Source organism: Erpetoichthys calabaricus, chromosome 7, assembly GCF_900747795.2.
Source record: "Erpetoichthys calabaricus chromosome 7, fErpCal1.3, whole genome shotgun sequence".
Taxonomy (NCBI): Eukaryota; Metazoa; Chordata; class Cladistia; order Polypteriformes; family Polypteridae; genus Erpetoichthys; species Erpetoichthys calabaricus.
Genome location: NC_041400.2, coordinates 189,943,806 through 189,970,862, shown reverse-complemented (window position 1 = coordinate 189,970,862; position 27,057 = coordinate 189,943,806). Strand labels below are relative to the sequence as shown.

At 41.8% G+C, this 27,057-nt stretch overlaps 1 protein-coding gene across 1 annotated transcript in view; it reads left to right on the top strand.

Moving 5' to 3' along the window:
- Positions 1–27,057, top strand: part of cntln (centlein, centrosomal protein) — a 515,615-nt gene that overhangs the window by 440,877 nt on the left and 47,681 nt on the right. Inside the window, exons 22-25 of the mRNA XM_028805853.2 lie at positions 2,952–3,078; positions 3,824–3,961; positions 10,179–10,364; positions 25,104–25,289. Of these exons, the coding sequence (XP_028661686.1) occupies positions 2,952–3,078; positions 3,824–3,961; positions 10,179–10,364; positions 25,104–25,289 (637 nt within the window). The remainder of the gene's footprint in view (positions 1–2,951; positions 3,079–3,823; positions 3,962–10,178; positions 10,365–25,103; positions 25,290–27,057) is intronic.

The following is a 27,057-nucleotide window of genomic DNA, read 5'->3' as shown; positions in this document are numbered from 1 at the left end:
TTTGTGTAATTTGGGTTACAGAGACTGGTCTAGAATCAAGGAATCTAAACACTGTGAATATCAAGGGTCTATTTATTTGAGTTTATTAGGCTGGCTTCTTACTATCTGGTATTGTTTTCTCTTCTCAGTTTCTTGCTTGTGTGATATTGACATACTGTATTTGCACAGTGATATGTGACAATGAGAAGTAGAAGGATGTGTAAACTGATCCTGGCTCCTACCCAGCTCGTCAAAAAATGTAGTGGTCACGTTGATGCTAGGATTGACACTGTCAGAAAGACAGTGATTTATTTACATATTTTATGGAGGGGACCCAGCACATACACACATTCACTCGATAAATAATAATGAAATATAGTAATCAAATGACAGAAAAAAGAACGTGCAATATATCGAAATTACGAATACAACAATTGTCCCTAGTTTCCCCCGAAGGTGATAACAAATCCAAGGACAACACAACAAACAGTAAACAATGTCTGATCCAATCCAATGTAGCAGGGCACTTGACAATGGATAGGCAAGACAATAATCCTGTGAATGGTTCACTGTGACCAATGTAAAAGTTTGTCCTACCAGTTTCCTGATGCGGCGTGGGATGTGGATATTGGAATTGCTCCCTTTGATCAAGACATATCCAATCCGTACAAACTCACACAAACAGGCAGGCACAAAACAAATGGTACATTCAGACAGGAATGGATTCAATCCAAGATAAACAACGGGTAATCCAATTGGGTGAACAGCATATGAGCAGACAAACGGACAATTGCGATCCCCTGGCGTCTTGTCAGTTCCATTTTTAGGACTCGTTTATACTTCACGCTCAGAATGTGTATGCGCACGCATCATGGCTGCCATGCAATCCCAACATTCATTTGACGAGTCCTCTGAGCACATCCATTGCAGTACCAGCAAAAAGTCGGGGGGCACAATGTGATAAAAGTCAGAATGTGACATCAGAGTCTCTTTTTACTATCTACATGTGACAGAAAGCCACTTTGAGGATCCTCCTAGGATTGATGTTCGTGCTTTGATGTTTGAGGAATGGTTTGATGTGGTGAAGCAAAATGCCGACATATACAGTAATCCCTCCTCCATCGCGGGGGATGCGTTCCAGAGCCACCCGCGAAATAAGAAAAATCTGAGAAGTAGAAACCATATGTTTATATGGTATATTTTTATATTGTCATGCTTGGGTCACAGATTTGCGCAGGAAACACAGGAGGTTGTAGAGAGACAGGAACGTTATTCAAACACTGCAAACAAACATTTGTCTCTTTTTCAAAAGTTTAAACTGTGCTCGATGACAAGACAGAGATGACAGTTCTGTCTCACAATTAAAAGAATGCAAACATATCTTCCTTTTCAAAGGAGTGCGCGTCAGGAGAGAGAGAACAAAGCAAGCAGTCAAAAAAAAAATCAATAGGGCTGTTTAGCTTTTAAGTATGCGAAGCACCGCCCGGTACAAAGCTGTTGAAGGCGGCAGCTCACACCCCCTCCGTCAGGAGCAGACAAAGAGAGAGAGAGACAGAGAAAAACAAAGTCAAAAATCAATACGTGCCCTTTGAGCTTTTAAGTATGCGAAGCACCGTGCAGCATGTCGCTTCAGGAAGCAGCTGCACACAGAAAGTAGCAACGTCCCTATCGTCTAGGTGTGCGAACAGCCCCCCTGCTCACACCCCCCTACGTCAGTGCGAGAGAGAGAGAGAAAGTAAGTTGGGTAGCTTCTCAGCCATCTGCCAATAGCGTCCCTTGTATGAAATCATATGGGCAAACCAACTGAGGAAGCATGTACCAGAAATTAAAAGACCTATTGTCCGCAGAAATCCGCGAAGCAGCGAAAAATCCGCGATATATATTCAAATATGCTTACATATAAAATCCGTGATGGAGTGAAGCCGCGAAGCGCGATATAGCGAGGGATCACTGTAGATGGATTCGTGGTGCTTTTATATTCGAGTGACTTATATTCCCCACCATAATAACACGATACGTTTGAAAAGTCTCACATACCATCTGTGCCGTCTTTTTTATATTTTTTTTTTGCACCTTCACAACAGCATCGAGAGGAGTCAGATGAGGTAGCTCGGGCATCTGATCAGGATGCCTCCTGGACGCCTCCCTGGTGAGGTGTTCTGGGCACGTCCAACCGGGAGGAGGCCCCGGGGAAGTCCCAGGACACGCTGGAGGGACTATGTCACCCGGCTGGCCTGGGAACGCCTCGGGATTCTCCCGGAAGATCTAGAAGAAGTGGCAGGGGAGAGGGAAGTCTGGGTATCTCTGCTCAAGCTGCTGCCCCCGTGACCCGACCTCGGATAAGCGGAAGAGGATGGATGGATGGATGGACAACAGCATCAGAAAGTACGGCGGCATATTCTGAGGTGTCCTCAGAATTTAATGGGTGTTTCAGTTAATTCAAAACACAGCGAAGCCAAACTTTTTCTCACCATGATGATATCTCGCACTGCCACTTGGTGGAATCTTCCGGATTTACGTAAAGTTACATGTGCAAGTATAAACAGTGCAACACTTGCATAGCAGTAGCGTCCGATGGAGCATGTGTCACGTTGTGTGAAGTATAAACGTGGCCTTAAAGGGCCTGCTGGCTCGATCTTCTTCCCAACAGCGTCTGCTCCCTCCAAAACTGTCCAATAGCTTTATATCGCCAGGGCTGCTGGGATATGTAGTGTGATGTCAGGAGGACTGATGACCCTGTAGTGGCCCATTGTGTTTGAGTGTTGGCCTAAATGGATGTTCTATGATGTTCTATCCAAGTCTGCTTTCTACTTAATAGCCAGTCTATTGGGAGAAGATACTGGGTCAAGATAACCCTGTACTGGAAAAAGAAAAGGTTTAGGACGGGGTGGAAGGTACAAGTCAAATGAACAAATCTAACAAGGATGGAGAAATCTCACGGTCGTTGGGCTTATAAAATTTTTTCATTCTAGATTTTCTCGTATGGAGAGAGACATTAGTATGAAGAGGCAGTTAATCGAGGATCTGAAATCGAGATTAAAATCATCTCAAGAGCACGATAATAATTACAAGGAAATATTACATGACATGGAAATAAAGGTAAACAATGAAAATTGACTACTGTATATCTGTATACTGTATATAAAAGTCAATGTATGTGTGTGTATGTATGTATGTATGTATGTTCCAGCATCACTTCCAAACAGCTGGAGCGATTTTCATGAAACTTGGTATACATGTTTCTCATTGGTCGACTATAAATACTGTAGGGTGAAATCAACCCTAACCCACCCCCTTCTGGGTATTGTGGGGGGTGATCTTGCAGTCTTGTATGCATGATATCATCCAGTTGACACTCGGAACGACCACCAGAGGGCGAACTGGAGGTGACTGCCAGCATTTTTTGTTTGAGCTCCACTGAGCCCCTGTTTCTTTTGAAATTAAATAAAACGCATCTTCTGGCCCTCCTTTTTAAAAATGGTGACAACCACCACCACCCCAGTCTGCCAGTCCAGGGACATGGCTCCCGTATTAAAGATATTAAACCCAATTCACTTTATTTTTGTAGAACACTTTGCAGTGTGTACAGGTTCAGAGCACCTCCAGGATTTCCAACTGTAAAACAATAACACAAATAATTAAGGGAAAAGGAAGAAGTCTTCTCGATCCCCCCTGCAGTCTGTAGACAAATATTACTATATACTTTATTTCAGCATTACTTTGATGAATGGTGTTTTCTTATAAGATAGGTCCCAGTGGTGACCATATTTGAGCCTCGACCTTTAAACGACTGAAACTGAATAATGACCAATTTTCATATATACGTCTTTCTATCTTTCAACAGATAAGGACATTGTCTGAAGAAGCGTTAAGCAAAAAAGTTTTTGTGGATTCGTTAAAGCAGAGGTTTGCTGTTGCAACAAAAGAGAGAGCCCATTATGAGGAATTGTTCAGGAAATGCAAAGAAGATGTTGACAAGAAGGTGAGGTGCTGGCTTTCTTTGTAAATACAGTAGATGATGCCGATTTTCAACTGTGTGTTTCAAGGATGTGCGGCTTACCCATAGTCCTCTTCACCTATCTTCCATCCATCCATTATCCAACCCGCTGAATCCGAACACAGGGTCACGGGGGTCTGCTGGAGCCAATCCCAGCCAACACAGGGCACAAGGCAGGAACCAATCCCAGGCAGGGTGCCAACCCACCGCATCTTCACTTATCTTCTCCTCTCAATATGATAAAATGAAGCTACATCTCCATGCATAATTTGAAGTATAATAATAATTAATTACGTGTATATAGCAGTTTTCTCATGACTCAAAGCAATACAGTGGGTCGGAAACCACTTCAACCGCCTCGATTGTGCAGCATCCACCTGGATGATGCGACAGTAAGTAGCCGCTCTGCACCAGTGCACTCGCCCCACATTAGCTGTTAGATGGTGAAGCGGTAAGAGAGATGATTAGGGGGACAGAATGACTAGGCCGTGGTGGGCAATTGGGATATACCCTACTCTTTACGAAAGACGCTCAGGGATCTTTTTATGACCACAGAGAGTCAGGAGCTTAGTTTCACGTCTCATCTGAAGGACAGCGTCATTTTTACTGCACAATGTCCCCATCACTGCATTGGGATCCACACACAGACCAGAGGGTACATGCCCCCTGCTGGCCTCACCAACTCCTCTTCCAGCAGCAACCCAAGCTTTTTCCTAGATGATCTTCCATCCATGTACTGGTCAAGCCCAAGCATGTTTAGCTTCAGGTGGATGATCTCTTGTGAAGCGCATGTGGTATGGCTGCTGACGCGTGATTTTTGTGAGCAGACCTTGCCCTAAAGCATAAGGTGAGTCCTCGTGGTTCCATTCTTCCTTCTTAACTGTCTGTCAGTAAAGACAAAAACAAACAGCAACTCATTAGAACTTTTAAACAGTGTTGACAAGAACAGGCCATGTAGCTCAACAAGCTCACCAATCCTACTGACTTTGTTTCTCCAAAAGAACATTTTTGAGTCTTGAAGCTTCCAAAATATATTACCATCTAACACACTGAATGTTGGGTGGAGTGGTGGCTCTGAGGCTAGGGATCTGCGATTGCAGGTTTTGAATCCCATAAACGCCAGAAGTGACTCTACTCCACTGGGCCCCTGAGCCAAGACCCTTAACCTGCAATTGCTACGTCTTGGGTATGACGTTAATCTGCATCCAGTCCTGCACAAGCAGGTCCTCCATCTTGCAGGGAAAACTTGAGGGTTTGGTGGCAGGATTGGTATTTCAGCCAATGTAAAAAACCTCGCACTGTTGAGTTCCCGTGTTTTTGTTGAAGAATTTATCTTAAAGAAACAGCCAGGGTCCACTGTACTAAATAACCTTCATCATTTTAAACAACTCAATGAAGGCACTTCTTAATTTCCTTTGGAGATTTTCTTCTGTCCACCCTCTTTTTTTTCTTTCTTTTTTTTTTGCTTTTCACAGAGTTCCTTGGGGTGTTCTTGTTGTCTTCATTGTGCTCTTCATTGTGTTGTCCTTTTCAGTTCATGGTGTGTGAGATGGTCTTTCATCAGTTTGGTGGGGGGGTACAGCAAGCAAATTTTTAGATTCTCTGTCCAAATCCTGCCACCAATAGGGTGTTATTGTACTTAAAGGCTTCTCATACAAGCCAATACCAAACAGCCACACTTCAGACCAATGGGGGCACACAATGGTTTTCACACCAGTCCCCAAAACCATTTGTTAAGCTGATGCCTTGCCAGCTCGGTAGATTGGCTTTCCTGTGGTGGTTGATTGAGAGAGTCCTGCGGAGAATCAGTTGCCAAACTGGTTTGAGGCTCTTCCCCCAACCCTGTCGTAAAATTACAAAGAACTGGTTCTTAGCCATCAAACCATTGCTGTTCTTATCAATGATACAGATTACTGTTATAAGTTAACAAATAAAGACATGCAAAATATTTATCAACGTATGTGCAAAATTTCACGCCACAACAAAATGTTTCTCATGTCTCTCAACTAATAAAACATTCTCACTTTCACCCCTCTCAAAAATGGGGTCACATTATCCTAGGACAAGTGTTGTAACAATATGAAGAAGTTAAGGACCACTCCACAGGCCACTATCATCATTGACAAGTCTAGCAGCACAGAGTTTTCTTAACCATACTGATTAAGTGCAGTGTGGTGCTGCAGTTGGATCTCAGTCTGGGTGGCTTGCCGTGTGGTGGGTGCGGCAGCGTGCTGTAATTGGCGCATGTTCCCAACCAACAACACTGAATGGTCACTTAATGCATGCATCTGTGGTTTTCTGTGTAAAGAAGAGTTCGTGTAAAATTTACTCTTAATCAGTTCCCACCTGTGTTCCTGTATTTTTGTTGAAGAATTTATCTTAAAGAAACAGCCAGGGTCCACTGTACTAAATAACCTTCATCATTTTAAACAACTCAATCAGGGCACTTCTTAATTTCCATTGGAGATTTTCTTCTGTCCACCCTCTTTTTTTTTTGCTTTTCACAGAGTTCCTTGGGGTGTTCTTGTTGTCTTCATTGTGCAGGTTAGCCCACCATACTGACTCACCACACGCTGGTCCTTCCACATGCAAGCTCCACACAGGTGATCTCCATTGTCCCATTGATAGGACTTCTAAAACCAACTGGCTGCACCAGTGACAATTTTTGAATGTTTCATATTAAAAGGGGTGAATACTTGTGCCATCAGTTATTTAGCGTTTTACAGTAGCATGCAAAAGTTTGAGCCTCCTTATTTTTACAATGTCTGTTACTGCGAATAGTTGAGTGAGCAGAAGATGAACTGATCAAGGGTCTGTTACTGCAATCCTATTTATTGGCTTTAATTGCCAATGATGGGCTTTCATCCCGATACAGTGTAGATGAAATGTGTTTTGTCTTTAGAGTGATATAATACTCTCCCCTTTTGTATTATTAATGTGTAGCCTTTGTCAGAATGCCTCAGATCTCACAGACTTAGCACTGTTTATAAGGTATTGTACCATATAACTTCTCCCCACCTTCCCTTCTAAATCTATAACGTCAGGCAATTAGGTGTAGTAAAAGACAAGCAAAACTTAAGTTAAACACTTTAAATAATGTATTATTGACAATATTTATAAATAATAACAATAAGCAAAGTAAATTTGAATACTGGCAATCATACAACCTGATAAATGCGGTTGTGTAGTTTCAGGTGGCACACAGACTTGTTAGTTACTCTGGTAACTAGTTAGGTCCTCATTTTTGGTCAGTTTTCTTCAGAAAAGGCCGCATGCCTGTCTCAATATGGTTGCCGAGCTGTGCTCTTCATTGTGTTGTCCTTTTCAGTTCATGGTGTGTGAGATGGTCTTTCATCAGTTTGGTGGGGGGATACAGCAAGCAAATTTTTAGATTCTCTGTCCAAATCCTACCGCCAATAGGGTGTCATTGTACTTAAAGGCTTCTCATACAAGCCAATACCAAACAGCCACACTTCAGACCAATGGGGGCACACAATGGTTTTCACACCTGCCCCCAAAACTATTTGTTAAGCTGATGCCTTGCCCGCTCGGTAGATTGGCTTTCCTGTGGTGGTTGATTGAGAGAGTCCTGCGGAGAATCAGTTGCCAAACTGGTTTGAGGCTCTTCCCCCAACCCTGTCGTAAAATTACAAAGAACTGGTTCTTAGCCATCAAACCATTGCTGTTCTTATCAATGATAGAGATTACTGTTATAAGTTAACAAATAAAGACATGCAAAATATTTATCAACGTATGTGCAAAATTTCACGCCACAACAAAATTTTTCTCATGTCTCTCAACTAATAAGACATTCTCACTTTCACCCCTCTCAAAAATGGGGTCACATTATCCTAGGACAAGTGCTGTAACAATGTGAAGAAGTTAAGGACCACTCCACAGGCCACTATCATCATTGACAAGTCTAGCAGCACAGAGTTTTCTTAACCATACTGATTGTGCTCTTTTAAAAAATTGTATTTACTGTATTTTTTCACTTTCTGTTTTTGGTAAATTTCACAAACTAGTGGAGTGTTTAATGCCATAGGTGGGAAACTCAAATAAAATAAATTAAAACTAATTACCTACTAAAACTTGTAAAAATGTATGAATGCAAAATTTTGGAGATATTGAAGATTGAAGTCATTTTCCAGTGCGTTGTTACAAAAATAGTAAAGCAAATCTAATTAAAGACCTCAGGGAATTTCTGTGTACACCAAAATCATATAAAGGGCACACATTAGACCTACAGAGAATACAGAGGTGCACAAGACTGGAATGAATATTTGTCAGTAGAGTCCGTCATGCATATTGCTTTTGGTTCAAGAATGACTTCACACTTGTGCTAGAATTCAATGCTTCTTTATTGTATATGTAAATATATATAAAATTAAACACATAGTAAATAGATGGTCTTCCCACCATCTTACATTAGCAGGGAGAATCAACATTGTTAAGATGATCATCCTTCCCAAGCTTCTCTTCCTATTTCAAGTAATACTAGGGTGTTGTACCATGTTAGCCATTATGAATGTAGAGAAAAGCCAAGCAAAATGACACCTTTTATTGGCTATCATCTTGCCTGAAGAAGGGGACCAATAGAGTGAGTTTTCTGCATTCGACTTATATAACCGACATTATAAAGCACCGAAAATTATACGTTGAAATCAAGCCCCGACTTGAGAGAACTTTAACATGAGTATATATGGTACATTAACAAATCATTTTTAAAGAAATTATACACAATCATTCCTTCTTTTATTTGAAATTTGAAACATCTATGTATCCAAAGGGCAACTCTACAATGACCTATAGCAGAAGGTGGCATGGCACTGCCTGACTTTCAATTTTATTACTGGGTGGCAAATATAAAAGCTGTAAAAACTGGATATTGACATACATTGATGAATATCCACAAGCCTGGTCTCCAATAGAATGCGGTACTTCATTATATTCCCTGCTCTGTGGTCCAGTTAATACAAATTACAGTCAATACACTAATAATTCAATTGCCCTTCATTCTCTCAGAATATGGAGCCAGTGTAGGAAGCACTTTAAGCCAGAGGAGCTTTTATGTGTTGCACCTCTACATGACAACTACCTTTTTCCACCCTCTCAAACTTATACAGTATTTAATGTCTGGAAAATGTCCAGGATTAAAACACTTGGAGACCTGTACATAGATAATGTTCTTAGAATCCTATGAACAATTATGATTCAAATACAACTTCATCATCAACACAATTTTTCCAGTACTTTCAAGCTAGAAACTTTGCTAAACAGAATCTGCCCAATTTTCCTCACCTCCCACCTTGTTCTATTCCAGAAGAAATACTGATCAATGTTGAACACTCGGATAGCATCTCCACAATTTATAAAAATATTTTAAAGTCCCTTCCTTTCAAAGACCCCAGAGTTCACTGGGGAAATGATCAGTCACTTAATATTTCAAGAAAAGAGTGGAGGGCAGCCATGCACAGAATATACTTTAGCTCGATATGTGCAAAGTATTCAAATCATTCAACGTAAAATCTTTTATACAGCACATTTATCTCGATTAACATTGTCCAAAATGTTACCAGGGCAAGATTCAACCTGTGAACATTGCAATCGAGCTCAAGCCTCACTGGGCCACATGTTTTGGGTGTGCACCAAATTAACAACAATTTGGACCAAACTCTTTGCAGGCCTATCAGACAGCCTCTGTGTCGAAATCACTCATAACCCATTAACAGCTCTGTGTTGGTGGATTGCTAGATGGGCTTAACGTGGAGAAGGACAAACAAACTTTAATCACCATTACCTCAAGACTAACATGTTGACTTATCTTACTCATTTGAAAGAATCCCAGCCCACCACTTTCAAGTCAGTGGGTAATTGATGTCCAGTACTATTTGAAATTGGAAAAAATCTAATTCTCACTTAGAGGATCTGTTCGAAACTTTTTAAAAATATGGCCGGATCTAATCAATAACATTTCAGAATAAGCTTCCATTAAGGGCAAGAGGATACCCTTCCTTTCTTGTTCCTCTTATAGAGTAACATTTTATTTTTGGCTCTCCTCTCTTTCTCTCCATAGGGGGTTGAATTTTGCTTTGCCTTGTTAAGTTTGATTTGACTGTATGGAAAGTTACCTGCTTCTAAATAAAACCAATAAATAAAAAAAAGAAAAACATATCTCTGTTCTTTTTATTTTTCTTCATAGAGTCACAAACTTCAGGATCTACAATCCAAATTAGCCGAATCAGAGATCGCCATGAAGGAACTGGAGGAGACAGCCTCCCAAACAATGCATGGATTAGCCCAGCAAAGTGAACAAGCCTTGGAAACTGTCCATAAGAAGCTGACGTCTGCAAACAGCCAAATAGACGAGTTCATCAGATTTGTGAAGGTATGACTCACAACAACATAAAATCATGTTTACATTCTTTGTTCCCAATGGATTTATATTTATATGATGTATATGTTGTAATAAAAAGGTGCTATATAGGCACCTGACCCGACACAGTTGGACACGGAGTTACGTATAAAATGAAAAATTTTTTATTTTCTCTACAGCTGTGGGGCATGTCTTCCCCGTGTCCCACAGGCCCAACACAGTCCCCAAAAGCACAAGCAAAGAGACACAACACACTTCTCTCTTCTACCACCATTCCTCCTCAAGCTTAGTCCTCCTCCTCCTGACTCTGGCCCTTGAGTAATGGCTGCAGACTCTTTTTGTAGCCCTCCCAGAAGTGCTACAGGTGGTAAGTAGCCTGATTAGGCTGCACTTCCGGGTGTGGCTGCATTCCATCCCACGGAGGCTCGTTAAGCCGTGCAGCTCCTCCGGTTGGTGGCCACAGAGCCCAACAGGTCTGAATCCTGAAGTCCCACACCTGTGGCCCCGATGTAACCCAGGAGGGCTGCCACCACGCATTCTGGGGGACATAGAGTGCATCCCATGGATGCTCCCCTGGATCCATTGTTGAAGGGGCGTCCCGGCCGGGCATGGGACCTGCCCACCTGTCACAATGTACATTAGATTAAGAAAATATTCACACCGCTTCACTTTCTGCACACTTTTGTGAATTTCTCATTGGGATTAATAAAGTATCTATCTATCTATCTATCTATCTATCTATCTATCTATCTATCTATCTATCTATCTATCTTTATTGTGTTGTATATGTAATTTTAAACTGATACATTTGAGAACAGTCTACCCTCATATAATAATAAATGATAATAATATTCTGAATAATTTTGGCAAAAAAATGTTCATGTTGTTGAAGCTGCAGTATTTTGATAACAGTAGATTATCTTTTAGATTAGAATAGTTTAGATAAAGCTTGTGTGTGTGTGTGTGTTTGCTTGCTGTTATTCAGTCCCACACTCTTGGTGCAATCTCAACAACATTTTGCACACATGTCCCCCCTCGTCAGGTAGAGATAGTAGACTCATTTGGAACCCAAAGTTTGGCTTTGGGGATACCGGTGGTGAGGGGGTTCCGGTTCCTTTACTCTACAGTAAGTTTTGAGGACAGTGCCCTTTTTCTGGATTTTGACCATTTAAATGAATTTAATTTATTTCAGGGCTGCAAGTCCAGGAAAAGTGTCGCACATAATTATTGTCTGAGGAAGAAAGTATTTCTTTTTTAAATGTTTCAGTATTTATGTGTTTATTTATTATTCAGCATTTATTTGTTTTTGTTTTTTTTTGTCCAAATTATTCTTCCTAAGAAAGGGAATGGAGTTGGCAAAGGATTTTCTGCTACCAAACTGAAGTTAGATATTTCGGCCTTAAAATTACTTCCCTGGGTCGTGCTGCCAGTCTTATATATAAAGGAACTCAAGCATTTCTACATATCCCTCAGTACTGTATATTTTCCTGAAAACAGGGTCTTCACACTGTTGTGATGTGAGATTTTGCATATAACTTGATAAATACACTGCCTGGCCAAAAAAAAAGTCGCCACCAAAAAAAAGGTCACACACTCTAATATTTCGTTGGACCGCCTTTAGCTTTGATTACGGCATGCATTCGCTGTGGCATTGTTTCGATAAGCTTCTGCAATGTCACAAGATTTAGTTCCATCCAGTGTTGCATTAATTTGTCACCAAGATCACAGTCTACAGTAGGCACTAGGCATGATGGGTGCATCACTTCATCTGCCTCTCTTCTTACCCTGATACGCCCATCACTCTGGAACAGGGTAAATCTGGACTCATCAGACCACATGACCTTCTTCCATTGCTCCAGAGTCCAATCTTTATGCTCCCTAGCAAATTGAAGCCTTTTTTTCCGGTTTGCCTCACTGATTAGTGGTTTTCTTACGGCTACACAGCTGTTCAGTCCCAATCCCTTGAGTTCCCTTCGCATTGTGAGTGTGGAAAGGCTCTTACTTTCACTATTAAACATAGACCTGAGTTCTACTGTTGTTTTTCTTCGATTTGATTTCACCAAACGTTTAAGTGATCGCCGATCACGATCATTCAGGATTTTTTTCCAGCCACATTTCTTCCTCGAAGACGTTTTTAATAATGCGTTGGACAGTTCTTAACCCAATTTTAGTAGTTTCTGCAATCTCCTTAGATGTTTTCTCTGCTTGATGCATGCCAATGATTTGACCCTTCTTAAACAGACTAACATATTTTCCACGACCACGAGATGTGTCTTTCGACATGGTTGTTTAAGAAATGAGAAGCAACTCATTGCGCCAGTTGGGGTTAAATAACTTGTTGCCAGCTGAAAGATAATCGCCTATGCAGTAATTATCCAATAGGAGGCTCGTACCTATTTGCTTAGTTAAATCCAGGTGGCGACTTTTTTTTTGGCCAGGCAGTGTATTTTGTATGTCTTTATTTGTAATTTAGGCAAAGCAATGTAATATTAGTGAGAAGCATTCATGTTTACAACCCAAGGAATGGATCTCTTTGAATTTTACAACAGGATTTGAGGGTGTGTGTGCCTTAAGCCAGTTTGGCGAGTGTTTCTTTGCTTAAGTTTTTCAACCCTGTAAGAAAACCATAAAGACCTATGGTCTTGGGGGTGGCAGGTTTTAAGATGTTGTATTCCCCCATTGGTCTGAAGTGTGGCTGTTTCGGACTGGCTTCTATCAGAAGCTTTTAAGTACCTTGATGTCCTATTGGCTGTAGGGGTTGGACAGAACATCCATAAATCTGCTTGTTCAACCACAATCTCTCTCTCTCTTACTAACCAACATATGATGAAGAAGTATCTCTCTTACCAAACTGATGAAGACCATCACACCATGAACTGAAAGGACAACACAATGGAGACCACAGCTTAGCAGCCATATTAGAACAGGCATATGGCCTGTTCTGAAGAAAGCTGAGCACCAATGATGCCTTAACTAGAGACATTTTAAATATCTAACAAGTCTGTGTGCCACCTGAAACTACACATCACCATTTAATCAGGTGGTATGGTTGCCAATATTCAAATGTACTTTGCATATTGTTATTATTTTGGGTTGGCACCCTGCCCAGGATTGTTTCCTGCCTTGTGCCCTGTGTTGGCTGGGATTGGCTCCAGCAGACCCCCGTGACCCTGTGTTCAGATTCAGCGGGTTGGAAAATGGATGGATGGATATTGTTATTATTTATGAATATTATCAAATATGCATTGTTTTATGTGTAATTTAATTCCTGCTTGTTTTTTTACTGTACCTAATTGCCTATACAGTAGATAGAGAAGGGAAGGTGGGGATAAGTTATATACTGTAATACCTTATAAACAGTGGTAAGTCTGTGAGATTAGGCATTTTGACAAAGGCTACTTATTAATAATACAATAGGGGAAAGTAGAGCAACATTTTACTCTACCAAGACAAAACACACGCGATCTACTGAAGCACATTACATTGTTTGATTGCTTGACCTAATGTCTAGAAGAGACTTGGGTCTGTCAGATATTGATCAGGCCCGGGATTTCTGTTCTTACAGCTTTAGTGCTGCAGGGCCCACCGTGTTTACGCTTTTATTCCAAATAACTTTGCATTATTCAAAACGTCAGACGTTGCTTAGAATTACACTTTATAATCTCATAGCTGCATATGCCATCCTGCTTTTACGTACCAAATGACATGTTTGTGAGCTTTCAAGGGTGTTCGATTTGCTTCACGTGAGCTGACATTTTTCAGAGGAGCTGTTCTTCCAATGAAAGGTCCACAATAAAAAATATAAAAATGCTGATATGAGAAATTGCTTGATAAATGAATAATTATTTCCTCACTGTAACGCTATTTTTGTTACTATACCTGGACTCAAGTTTTTAAACAAGCACTTTGTTTCCTTTGGCTTTGCTTTTATTTTCTCTCTTTGACTTTGTTATAAGAAAAATAATGATCTAGTTACTTTAATAATGCGTCCAAGAAGAGTTAATTTACCAATGTGCAATTTGAAACGTGGCCCTCATCAAAGTACTTGACAGATATTAACAGACTCTCTCATGGATGGAGGATCTGCAAAGAAATCGGCGATAAATTCAGTTACTCTCTATTAGGATTACTCCACACCTGGGATTTAGGCAAATTGAATCTGAGACCTGGCTAGTGACAGTGAATATCTATTAGGCTGTAAACAAAATAATAGGCTCTGTGGCCGTTAATGAACTGCATGCCTGCCTAAAGGCAGCTTCTCTCTGTCAGCCTGCTGGCCGGGGGATGGGCTGCCGTGTTCGCCGTCTCTTCGCCCATCAGTTCTGTCTGCAACTCTTATTATGCTGTTACCCTTACTCAAACTGAGAAATGCTATCATGCTGCCTATTACTTAAAGGGGGCTCGCTTAGAGGAAAAAGTTGGGACAGTGTGGAAAATGCTGATAGAAACACAAAAGGAGGGCATTTGTAAATTCTAAATTCTGTTCTGTATTGCAATGCCACATCACCGTTTCTTTTAATAACACTTATTAAGCATTCAGGCACTGCAGTATCAAGCTGGTTACATTTACCAAGCGGAATTTTCCCCCATTCATCCATTATGCAGGACTTCAATTGTACAGAGCCTTTGTTGCTGTACTTTACGCTTCATAATGCGCCGCACAGGTCAGGACTGCCAATCTTGTACCCGCAATCTCTGTTTACGTCACTGCGCACTTGTAATCCGGGCAGAATGGGGTCTGCCGTTGTCCTTTCGGAAAATGCAGGAACATCTGAGGAAAAGACAGCGTCATATGTTGCTCCAAAATGTGCAGACATCATTCTGCATTATAACAGCTTGGATGGTCCTTTTCCACTTTGGCCCAAAGAACATGATGGATTTTCATTTCCCCAAAATAATCTGAAAAGTTGACTCTTCAGACCACAAAGAACATCTCCACTCTGCTTCTGTCCATCTTAGATGAGACCGAGTCCAGAGATGGCTGTTGCTGTTTGTCTTCCATTGTGCGTAGTAAAGCCTTAGCTTGCATCTATGACGATATTTTACTGCATGTGGACATTTCTGTTCTTGTAATTGTTCTCATAAAGTAACCACATCCCCACTTTTGGAGATTATACAAATAAACTTCTATTAGACAAATAAAGATCTGTCTCTCTTTCTCTCTCTCTCTCTCTCTCTCTCTCTCTCTCTCTATCTATCTATCTATCTCAATCTATCTATTGCTTTTCATATGTAACTATCTATCTATTATATGTTGCCTTTCATCTATCTATCTATCTATCTATCTATCTATCTATCTATCTATCTATTGTGAAAGGCGCTATATAGCGCCCGACCCGGCACAGACTGACACAGAGGCACGTACTTCAATAAAACAGGTTTTTATTTTTCTTCAGCCGTGGGGCACGCCTTCCCCGTGTCCCACCGGCCCAACACAGTCCCAGAAACACTCACAATCTCTACAACAATCCTTCTGGCACCACCACTCCTCCTCAGGCTTAGTCCTCCTCCTCCCGACTCTGGCTCTCCTGAGTGGTGGTGGCTGGCCCTTTTTATATCCCACCCGGAAGTGTTCCAGGTGCTTGACCACCTGGTCCTAATTGCACTTCCGGGTGGGGCTGAAGATACGACCAGCCAGGCTGCCGACTCCATGCAGCTACCCCTAGCGGCCATCCGAGCCCCCCAAACAGGCTGTGGAGGACTCCATCTCCCATGGAGCCATGCGCCGGGTTGGGGAATCATCGTCTGCTAGGGAGGCTGCCACCAAGCGTCCCGGGGGAGGTACTGAGCTGTCCGTGGCTGCTCCCCTGGAACTGAAGCAGCAGGGGCGTCCTTGCCGGGCATGGGACCCGGCTGTCCGCCACAATATATATATATAATATTTTTGAGTTGAGTATTCCTTTAGATGAGCATATCACTGAAAATATGAAAGGTTTCATTATGACGACTAAGTTTGCTATAAAAATGTATCACATTAAATTACTGAGGCGCATTTACTGCTGACATCATTATTGCACAACAGTGTCATCTGCTACAAGATGCTGGTTGCAGCGCCCCCACCCGCCCAGAATGCAGACTTGCCATCGTTCACGGGACCTGCAGAACACAGACTGATGTGCTTCTTATTAATTCTTGAACAAATGCTCTCCTGTAAATGTCTGCTAATAAAGTCATTAAACTAACTACGGCAGTAACTCCAATAAACTAAGTTTTCCACTGGGCTTTTTCTAGACGGCTCCAGGCAGCCTTTTTTTTTTTTTTGCAATTAACTAACTTGCTTTAAACCTGACATTTTGCTTGCTGCACATTGTGATATTTCAGTCACAGACAGGAAGCATTTTTTAAAACTAAGCAGTTTATGTCATGTTTATGTATACGAGTGCTGAAAATACTGCCCATACTCTGAACCTGCCTCAGATTTTGTTTAATTTTTTGGTATTCCTTTTTCTTTTTTTATCTTCCAGTAACACACCACTTAGTCTTATTTAATGTTGCGTATGATCTGTCAAGCCCTTCTATCTATCTATCTATCTAACAACTCCCACTTACCAAGTCTTTCAGTTCCATGACCTGTTCTGCCTGTTGTGTACTCTGCATTGCCTTTCACTCTGAAGTTCTGGTGCAGCATTGTGTCCTGTTGGGAGTCAATGCTGACAACTGCTGGGTTGAATGGACAGTTCTTATCAAACTTTTGATTGTTTTAATGAAAAAATGTGAAATGTTGCCATTAACTAGGTGTGACATGTGGTGCTTAAGCTCGTTTGGATTTGTGCAATGGTGTTCAAGTTTACTGTCATGTGCAAAGAGAATAATAAAATAATGACTTGCATACTGTAAACGAATAAAAGAAAACACAATATTATCAAGCGTATATGCACAGGAGACATCTTAAGGGCTCTCAAGAGGTAGGCAGTACCAATCCCGTCCAAGAGGGGGCACTGTCACTATCACATTTTCAACCTGTAGTATGGAGGGACAGCAACCAGAAGATCTCAGCAGACCTCACTTCCTCATCTGACCAAGAAGCTCCACCCCTGATGGGAGGTCCCCATAACAACCCGGTGACTACTGGAAGTAGTTTATCAGGTTGAATCCAAAACTAGGAAGAGATGAAGCAACTTCTCAGAAGACATCACTTTCTATGGCATTGCTGTTAACCAGTTGTTATGCACTTGTTTTGCTAATGTCTTCATTTTCTTTTTCCTCATTAAGCTCCTACTACTTCACCAGGATGTGTCTCCCGTCATGTTGTGCCTTGGTTGCCAGATGGAGACATTCCTCGCATCAGATTCAGAACTTATTTACGAGACATTAGGTGGAACACAACAGGTCAAAAGTTTTAGAACACCTCAGTTTTAGCAGTTTTTCTTCAAATTTGATCAGTTGAAATGCAATAAAAGACCTAAAATGATGTAAAGGTAAGCAGTAAACTAGTAGTAAGGTAGAGGGTATAGTAACACAGTCTGTTCAAACACTGCTTTAACACTAGAATTACCAGAGCCTACAAAAAAACTCGTAGATCCGTCCCAGCTTAAATTGCTTTGCACCTCTCCATCAGCGTCTTTTGTCCTGTAAATGTGTCGATAAGCAGCAAGGAGCCAGATAATCAGTGGGTTACATTTCACAAGCCTCCCTGGCCAACGGTGATTCCCCAATCTCCCACAGGACTCCATGGGAGATGGAGTCCTCCACAGCCTGGATGGGGCCCGGGGTGGCCGCTAGGGGGGGCTGTCTGGTTTCAACAGCCTGGCTGGACGACTCTTCGGCCCCACCTGGATGTGCAATTAGGACCAGGTGGTCAAGCACCTGGAACACTTCCGGGTGGGCTATAAAAAGGGCCAGCCACCAACACTCGAGAGGCCAGGGTCGGGAGGAGGAGGACTACACTTGTGGAAGAGTGGTGGTAAAAGAAAGAATTGTTGTGTTGTGTTGGCATTGTGCTTTATGGACTGTATATTGCCTGTGGGTCACGGGGAAGATGTGCGCCCACGGGTGAAGAAAAATAAAACGTGTCTTTAGTTTAGACGTGCCTCTGTGTCCATCTGTGCCGGGTCGGGCGCCTATATAGCGCCTTTGTCACTATATATATATATATATATATATATATATATATATATATATATACACACACACACTCACTAGGGGGCTAACCCCCTGCTCGCTTCGCTTGCCAACCCCCATCGCATTATGAAGAGGGGGGCTGAACGCATCCCAAGGAGACATGGTTGCTCCTCCAAAACCCCCTCTTAAACGGTGATGCAATGAGAAACAAGTAGTTTTTTTTTTACCTCCTCTTTGCCCGATCAGCTGCTGGATTGCTGCTGCTTCCATGCCGCGTGATTTGCATCTTGCGCAGCACTTCGAACATTTAAAAGCCTGTACAGCAGCTGTCCTACTCTTTGTCTTTTATTTCCAGACCCGGGCTTGGTTAAATCTCTTGGCACAAAGTCTCGTCTCGTAGGATGTGAGTTCTTGATATTTTTTACTTTATAATTTAAAAACGGAATCAGAATCTGAAAATCTAACAACATCACATTAAAGTCTGATAAATTCTGAAAAGAACGATACCAAACATATATATGTAGGTTTTAAAATAAGCCCAATTTAAAGTGTGACAAAAACGTAACAGAAAATTGTTGCACTTTTAGGCTTAGGATTTTATATATATATATATATATATATTCACGGCGTTCATAGTCTGAATCACAATCTGATTGTATGGGTGGTTACCTACCAGGTAACGCTTGTGGTTGGTCAGCAAGTCGGCTAACATCTGCCACGATGCCCTCAGTTGTGAGAAGCAGATCATAGAATGGTTGAAATAGTTTACTGTCAAATAATGCAAACCCGATCTACATGCTGTCAAATATCTATATATATATATATATAAATATATATATATAAGAGAGAGAGAGAGTATATATATTGTAATGGACAGCCGGGTCCCATGCCCAGCAGGGATGCCCCTGCTGTATCTGTTCCGGGGGAGCAGCCATGGACAGTTCAATACCTCCCCCAGCACGCTTGGTGGCAGCCTCCCTGGTGGACAATGATTCCCCAACCTAGCGCTTAGCTCCATGGCTCGGATGGCCGCTAGGGGGAGCTGCATGGAGTCAGCAGCCCAGCTGGACGTATCTTCAGCCCCACCTGGAAGGGCAATTAGGTTCAGGTGGTCAAGCACCTGGAACGCTTCCGGGTGGGATATAAAAAGGGCCAGCCACTACCACTCAAGGAGCGAGAGTTGGGAGGAAGGAGACGAAGCTTGAGGAGGAGTGGTGGTAATAGGGAGAAACTGTTGGTGTTGTGTTGTAGAAGTGCTTTGGGACTGTGTACTGCCTGTGGGTCACGGGGAAGACGTGCGCCCACGTGTGAAGAAAAATAAAAAGTCTTGTTTGTTTATACGTGCTTCTGTGTCCATCTGTGTCAGGTCGGGTGCCTATATAGCGCCTTTGTTACACTATATATATATATATATATATATATATATATAAAATATATGTTATGGCCAAAACCTGAAGTTCAGCCAGTTCCCGAATTGGCCGCCATTTCGCATTTTGGCCTAGAGGTGTGGCCAAAATCCGAATTACTAGAAATGACCAGTGTATATGCTATTTTGGCCGGCCATTTCGCGAAGTGGCGAGAACTCCCTGGCCAAAATTTGATGTGCTGATGTAAGACTGTCCGCTCAAGGTGTGAAGATGCTTAATAATTTCAAAATGCAGATTCAGAAGTGAGTTTTCCATTCTGCACGAGAAACTGCTCACACTGGAATCCGTAGGCACAGAAGAAAAATCACTACGACCCGTCACGTCTTCCCAATCACTGACCGGTGGCCAAGGCTACACTCGATGCAATTGCATTACTAAGTGCACAATAAATCTCTGCTCATGCCTTTTTTCTTCCAACTTTGGCCGATCGCCCCATGCTATTTCGCAAACTGGCTGGCCAAATCCCGAAATCAAGGAAAAGATTGTACATTGGCTGGTCAATTTACAGCGACATTGGCCATTTCCCGAATTGGCCGGACCCTTCCCACTTTGGCCGATTTTGGGTTTGCCGTTTCTGTCATCACTTCACCCATTGAAGAAAAATGTGTTCCCTTCAGGTCACTTTTGATTTTTGGGAACAAGTAAAAATCACAGGGAGTTAAATCAGGCGAATAGGTAGGATGATGGAGGACAGGAATGTTTTTGTCAGTCAAAAACTGCTTTACGGAAAAGGCATTGTGCGCGGGAGCGTTGTCTTGTCTTGTCTCGCTGTTCGCTTTTTTCACCCGACATTGTCGCAGCAACTCGTGTAGCAATTGTTGTGCAAATACTGACTGGGCTATTCACAGGATATGCCTAGCCAGTTGGCGGTTTGAGAGAACGTGTAAGAGAAGATATAGTTGTAGGATTCACATCCAGCCGACCTCCAGACGGTTTTCCAGGAAAGCTCCAAGCCCAGTCTGGTTATTTTTGTGTCTCGATCTCTTGTCACACTTGCTTTGCTTTACTTGATGACATCTTAAAGGTATGTAGGGACACATTGAACGATTGCTTTTCATTGAATGACTTTTCAGGTGGCAGACCCATGTTCGTATTTCTCTGTATGTATCTGTTTTTCCTTTGACTCTTTTTATGTTAATCGATGTCAAAAATGCCAGAAACACGCTGTGATTCAGTGACATATGGTAATAAAATGTGAACACTTACAAGGAGGTGAGTATATTTTATCTGCACTGTACATTTGTAATTAATTTTAAAATTTGTGAATTTTTGGTAGTTTACTGGAAGTATTTTGTTTTGTTTTTCTCTGGCTCATTGCTCTAACGCCATTGTTGAAAGGTTTCCTGATTGTAATTTTTGGTGATTGTTGCATAGTAATGGCGATGTGATCCAGAGACACACTACTGTACTATCACTTTTTCCTCCTCCAAAGAAAGTTTTTGAAGTAATTGTTTGTGTGATCCAAATAAAGGAAAAAAAAAAAAGAAAACCTCAGAATGATGTGAATTAAAACACCAGAGCTTCAGGATGAAATCCCTTCAATAAGAAACGGAGCGGTTGTGTGAGATTTGCCTTACCTTGGGATTCTCATTATTAGGCCTGGTTATAAACACAGGGAAAAAAAAAGCGCATGTTGGGGAATATTTCTCAGTACACGATCTCTCCTGACTGGCATCCTCGAGGTCAGATCTTCATTAGAGTTATAGTAAATGATATAGAAGATTATTACCACAATCAATAAATTCTAAATGAAGCAATAGGGAGATTAATTTATTGACTTTTTAAAGTACAGTGGCAGGTTTTGCACATTTAATTGTCTCGTGCATCTAGACAGATGAAACCATTTGCTCTTTTTGTTGCTTACTTACGGAGTTTCTTCCTCAGCCCTTTTAGGTCTTGCTTTTCGGCAAAATTATACACATTTTTCATAATACCCCGTGCTTTTTAGTCATCCAACTCATCAATGGCTAAATTCACTTAATGTGAGCTGGCTTCATACGCACAACACTTTGAGTTCCAACTCATCTCCCTAGATTTTCTTTTTATTTGTAATCCGTGTACATTGTGAGGATTTTGTGAAAACTGTTCACACCGCTTGTCTCATTTCAGACATTCTCCTCTTCTACTGCGTTTGCTTCTGTTTCATTTTTTAAGACCTCACGTCTGTTTGCTTAGAAGAATCTTCTGCCTTTTGTTTTTAACACTAGAATTACCAAAGCCTACGAAAATCCGTTCCATCTTAAATCCCTTCGCACCTTTCTGTCAGCGTCTTTTGTCTTTTAAATGTGTTGATAAGCAGCAAGCAGCCTACCATCACATCCCCCCAACGCCACACAAGGTTTTCTCAGCTCAAGTCTGTTTACCTGGGTGTCAGTTGCTTAGAGTTGTATAGAGTGAGTAGTCAAGCAAAATGACACATTTTATAAATACTATTTTTGGAACACATGCATGTGTTCCATGTCTACAACAATCTATGTAAACACATCGTAAAGACAGAAACATTTGTCATGTTTTAGTATAATTGACAAAATGTAGACATGAAGCGTATAATGTGTGAAGCCAGAAGTCCAAATATCAAAGAAACACTTTCACAAAAGGTACAAATATAACAGAACAAGTGCGCTTCTATTCAATAATATAACTCGAGAAAAAGAACCCATGTTAGAGTGCGACATTGACACGCTTTGGATACGACCGCTTTGGTGGCATAACGATAAGAACTGCTGACTGGTAATCAAAAGGCCACGAGTTCGATCCCACACAAGTCCATTTTGGGAAGTGAACTGCTCTTATTCTTACTATTTTAGAATAAAAACATACATTTGATTTGAGTCTGTAACAGCCGGTGTAAATATATGGTACTTGTAAAGGTTAGCGTTGTTTTTTTTATTCCATTTTATTCTCCCAGTTACGTTCACACTTCACCCGATCTGACACTGGAACACGAAGCTCTGCAGTCTACTTTTGGCTTTACGCTGTAGGAAGTAAGTAAATAAATCAAGGTAAATAGGTAAATAACATTCGATCTGGCTCTTATATACAAAGATAGCGACGGCAGCTTCCACCTGCAGCTATAGACTCTTCAGTACGTGAGCAACTCTCCACTCTAGTGTTTAGATCTGGACTATATATGTGCCCAAAAAAGAAGTCTGACTGCATTCTCGTACCATTGCTCGCGTGCTGAAGTGTCAGCATACACTTTTTGTGGCATTACACATGTACTTTTTGAGCATGGCCGTGTTGATCAAACACAGAGAGCTCTGCAGTCTATTTGTGACTTTATGCTGTAGGAAGTAAGTAAATAAGTCAAGGTAAATAGGTAAATAACATTCGATCTGGATTTTATATACAAAGTACAGTGATGGCATTTTACCATATTTACCTATTTACCTTGATTTACCACCAAATTTGACAGTAGGAATTTCAATTAAGCCGAGTAGTCATTTCAGACCCTGTCCAAAAATGGGACTGAAGAATGAGGCTTTTTTTATAGCTGCTGAGGAGGAAGGGGTGTGTCCAAGGGACAGGAACCGGAAATGAGGTCACTGGTAGGGAAGGTTCTGGAAGTGAAGATGGAGTTAGGCAGGCTTCTGTTCGGAGGGTCTGGAGGGGGGAGAGAGAAAAGGCGTTAGTGCATCCCATTAACCCTTGTTCTGGCATATCACGTTCAACCAAGCCCATTGACTGCCTCCCATGTGCTCGTGTGTGACAATGAGCTTATTATTTTTTATATATAAAATGGCAAAATATCCAGTATTCAGGCATAATGTTGCACAGGGTCCACAACAGTGCTGGGATGTGTGATGAACAAAGGCATCCAGATAGACAAAGAACGAAAGATGGTGCTGGACTATATGAGTCTTCTTGTGGTAGACCACCTGGACAAAGATTAATGTCAAGGATGCAATTATCTATCTGCTCCGCAAAGCTTATTTTCACCTGGACAAAGCTGGCAGCACTGTGAGGATGTTTTTTGATTTCTCCAGTGCCTTCTGTACCATGCAGCCATACCTTTTAAGGGGTCAACTCAGAGATATGCAGGTGGATGAGCTTGTGGTGTCCCGGGTGATGGACTATCTGACCAGCAGACCACCAGTCTGTGAGGCTCAAGGACTGTGTTGGCAAGACTGGAACACCACAAGGAACAGACGTGTCTCCTCATCTCTGCACTCTGTACAACTCTGACTATAAATATAACCACAGGTCAGGTCACTTGCAGAAATTCTCAGATGATTCTGCACTTATGGGGGTGTATTAATAAGGTGGGTGAGACAGAGGAGAGGAGTCAGGGGGAGAACTTTGAGAATTGTCTGCAACTTAACATCAGCAAAACCAACACCACACCAAACAGCCTTGGTGTCTGGTCACAATTTAGAGAGTGGATGTAGAGATGGTCCACTCCTACAAGTACTTGCGGGTCCACATCAATGACAGGTTCGACTGGCCTCATAACACAGATGAACTATAGAAGAAGGAGCAGAGCAGACTCTTTACTCATAGTTGACGGTATTCCTTTAATATGGGAAGTGACATCCTTCACATCTTGTACAACTCTGTGATGGGCTGGTAACGTCACTTCAACGGAGGCCCACCAAATCAACACACTTAATTAAAAGGCAGGCTCAGTTACGGGGGTGCACTATGGACCCCCTAGAAGTAGCATTGGAGGAGAGAATAAAAACAAAACCCAAGTGCCATTATGAACAACGCTGCACTTCCTCTCTGTGACATACCAACACTAATGACTTTCAGCCAACAAATCATTTAACAGAAGTGAGTCACAGAACTCTACGGGGGGGCTCCTTTATACCAACAGCCAATCGCCTCACTGGGACCGGGACTATCAATTCTGTTCATTCTGTAGTGCGTTCAGACCATTGTGTGTGTGTGTCTGCTGTTGTTTATGTGTTTTTTTTAAATAAACTTCTGTAAAAAACTGATTTCCCCCTTGGGATAAATAAAGATCTGTCTCTCTAATCTGAATAAAATACGTCCCAGGTGTTAGCGGTGTAAACTGCTAGAGACCTAAGATTATTTTGGGGTGTGGCACATATTGACCTGCCATATTTGATTGTTCAAGTCACAGCTTCATGTAACAGACATCATTTTTTTGCCACACCAGACTTTTTCATCCTCTTAGGTTTTTGATATGTCAGTAATTCTTAAAATGAAGCGACTGGCTTTCCTAATGAATGCACTGAATGTACATTTTGTGTCAATTCGAAACTAAAGAATGATTTTCATTTCTTTTTAATAATTTTAGGACCTCATTAAGGAAATACATGATGACATAAATAGCACAAAAAGTCAAATAAGAAAAAACAAGAAACAGCAGAAGAGTCAAGGACGCCTTTCAAAAGAATCGATCAACAGGGCTCAGTCCTTAGCAGCGTCCATCCTTAACATCTGTCCGAGTGACCTTGAGGAGATACTGGATGTGGATGATGAGGTAAGTAACCACCTTTGAAATGACAGCACAATGTTCTTCACCCTGTCGGCAGTTCTTTTCAGCAGACAACGAGTATGGTGTAATCTTCTTAGTAAAATTTTGTCATACCACATCAAAAGGGTACAGCACCTGTATCTATGTAATCTGTTTCAATTAAGATATATTATCTAAATTACCGCCTACTGCAATAGCACACTATCTACAAACAACGGCCACACTCGCCTCGTGCAGACTACACTAGCATTTTATACGCTTACTTGTGACGAAACATCCATGGATTGAGTAATTTCTAACACCTTTATCAGAAAGTACCCAAAGATGAGTAGTTAAATGGTTGCTCTAAACTGCCATTGTGTCATGTGTTGGACTGGTATCCCATCATGCATAGTTAACACCTGCCAGGATATGTTCAAGCTCCTGAAGTTCTACACTGGAAGAAATAGTGCAGAAACTGAATGGATGTGCTTTTTTTGTTTGTTTAAGATCAAAAGCTAGTTTCATTTTTATAAATTTAAATATTCAAAACAACCCTCCCTCTGTTACCCTTCATGAAAGAGAATCACATATCACCTTGGTGGGCCAAAGCCAAATACAGATTGTTTATGGAAGGGAAACTCTGTAAACTTCTAGAATTATAAGTGTTATCATCAGTGTCACCAGATCCTGTGGTCATATAACCCTTAATAACCCCCTTACTGAGAGGACAGGCCCCAGTTGCATCCTTAGTAAAACGGCATTGTGTTTTTTCCCCCTCTATTTACACTGTAATATTGTAGCAGTGGACATTGTAAGGTAGTGCACACAAAATACTGACTTGCTTTAAAAGCACAAGACATTCCCTTAATTTTATCACTAGTCAAAGTACTGAGTATTATATCTGTGGCAAAGGATCTGCGCTGGTATCTGGATGGTTGCAGGTTCAAATCCCATTACTGCCAGAAGGGATCCAACTCCTACAGCCCTTAACCTGAAAATTGCCCCCGGGGTGCTCTGACCCCCCAGAGGTCATGAGAAAAGACAATTACTTCTTAGGAATTAATAAAGTATGGCATCATATATATATGACATATATATATGTGTATACATATTGTAACAAAGGCGCTATATAGGCGCCCGACCCGACACAGAGGCATGTATAAACACACAAGACTTTTATTTTATCTTCACCCGTGGGCGCACGTCTTCCCCGTGTCTCACAGGCAATACACAGTCCCTTAAGCACTCAACACACCAACAATACACTCTTCTCTTCTTTTACCACCACTCCTCCTCAAGCTTCATCTCCTTCCTCCCGGCTCCTCAAGTGGTGGTGGCTGGCCCTTTTTATATCCCACCCAAAAGCGTTCCAGGTGCTTGACCACCTGGTCCTAATTGCCCTTCTGGGTGGGGCTGAAGATACATCCAGCTGGGCTGCTGACTCCATGCAGCTCCCCCTAGCGGCCATCCGAGCCCCCAACCAGGCTGTGGAGGCCATCTCCCATGGAGCCATGCAACAGGCTGGGGAATCACCGTCTGCCAAGGAGGCTTCCACCAAGTGTCCCGGGGGAGGTATTGAGCTGCCCATGGTTGCTCGCCCGGAACAGATACAGAAGGGGCGTCCCTGCTGGGCATGGGACCCAGCTGTCCGTCACATTATATATATATATATATCGTTGCATAGTTTACTGTCAAATAATGCAAAGAGTACGCGACACGTGTTTCGCCCTAATTCTGGGCTCATCAGGCGTACACACTCACTGCACCCCCTGTCGGGGATCGAACCTCGGAC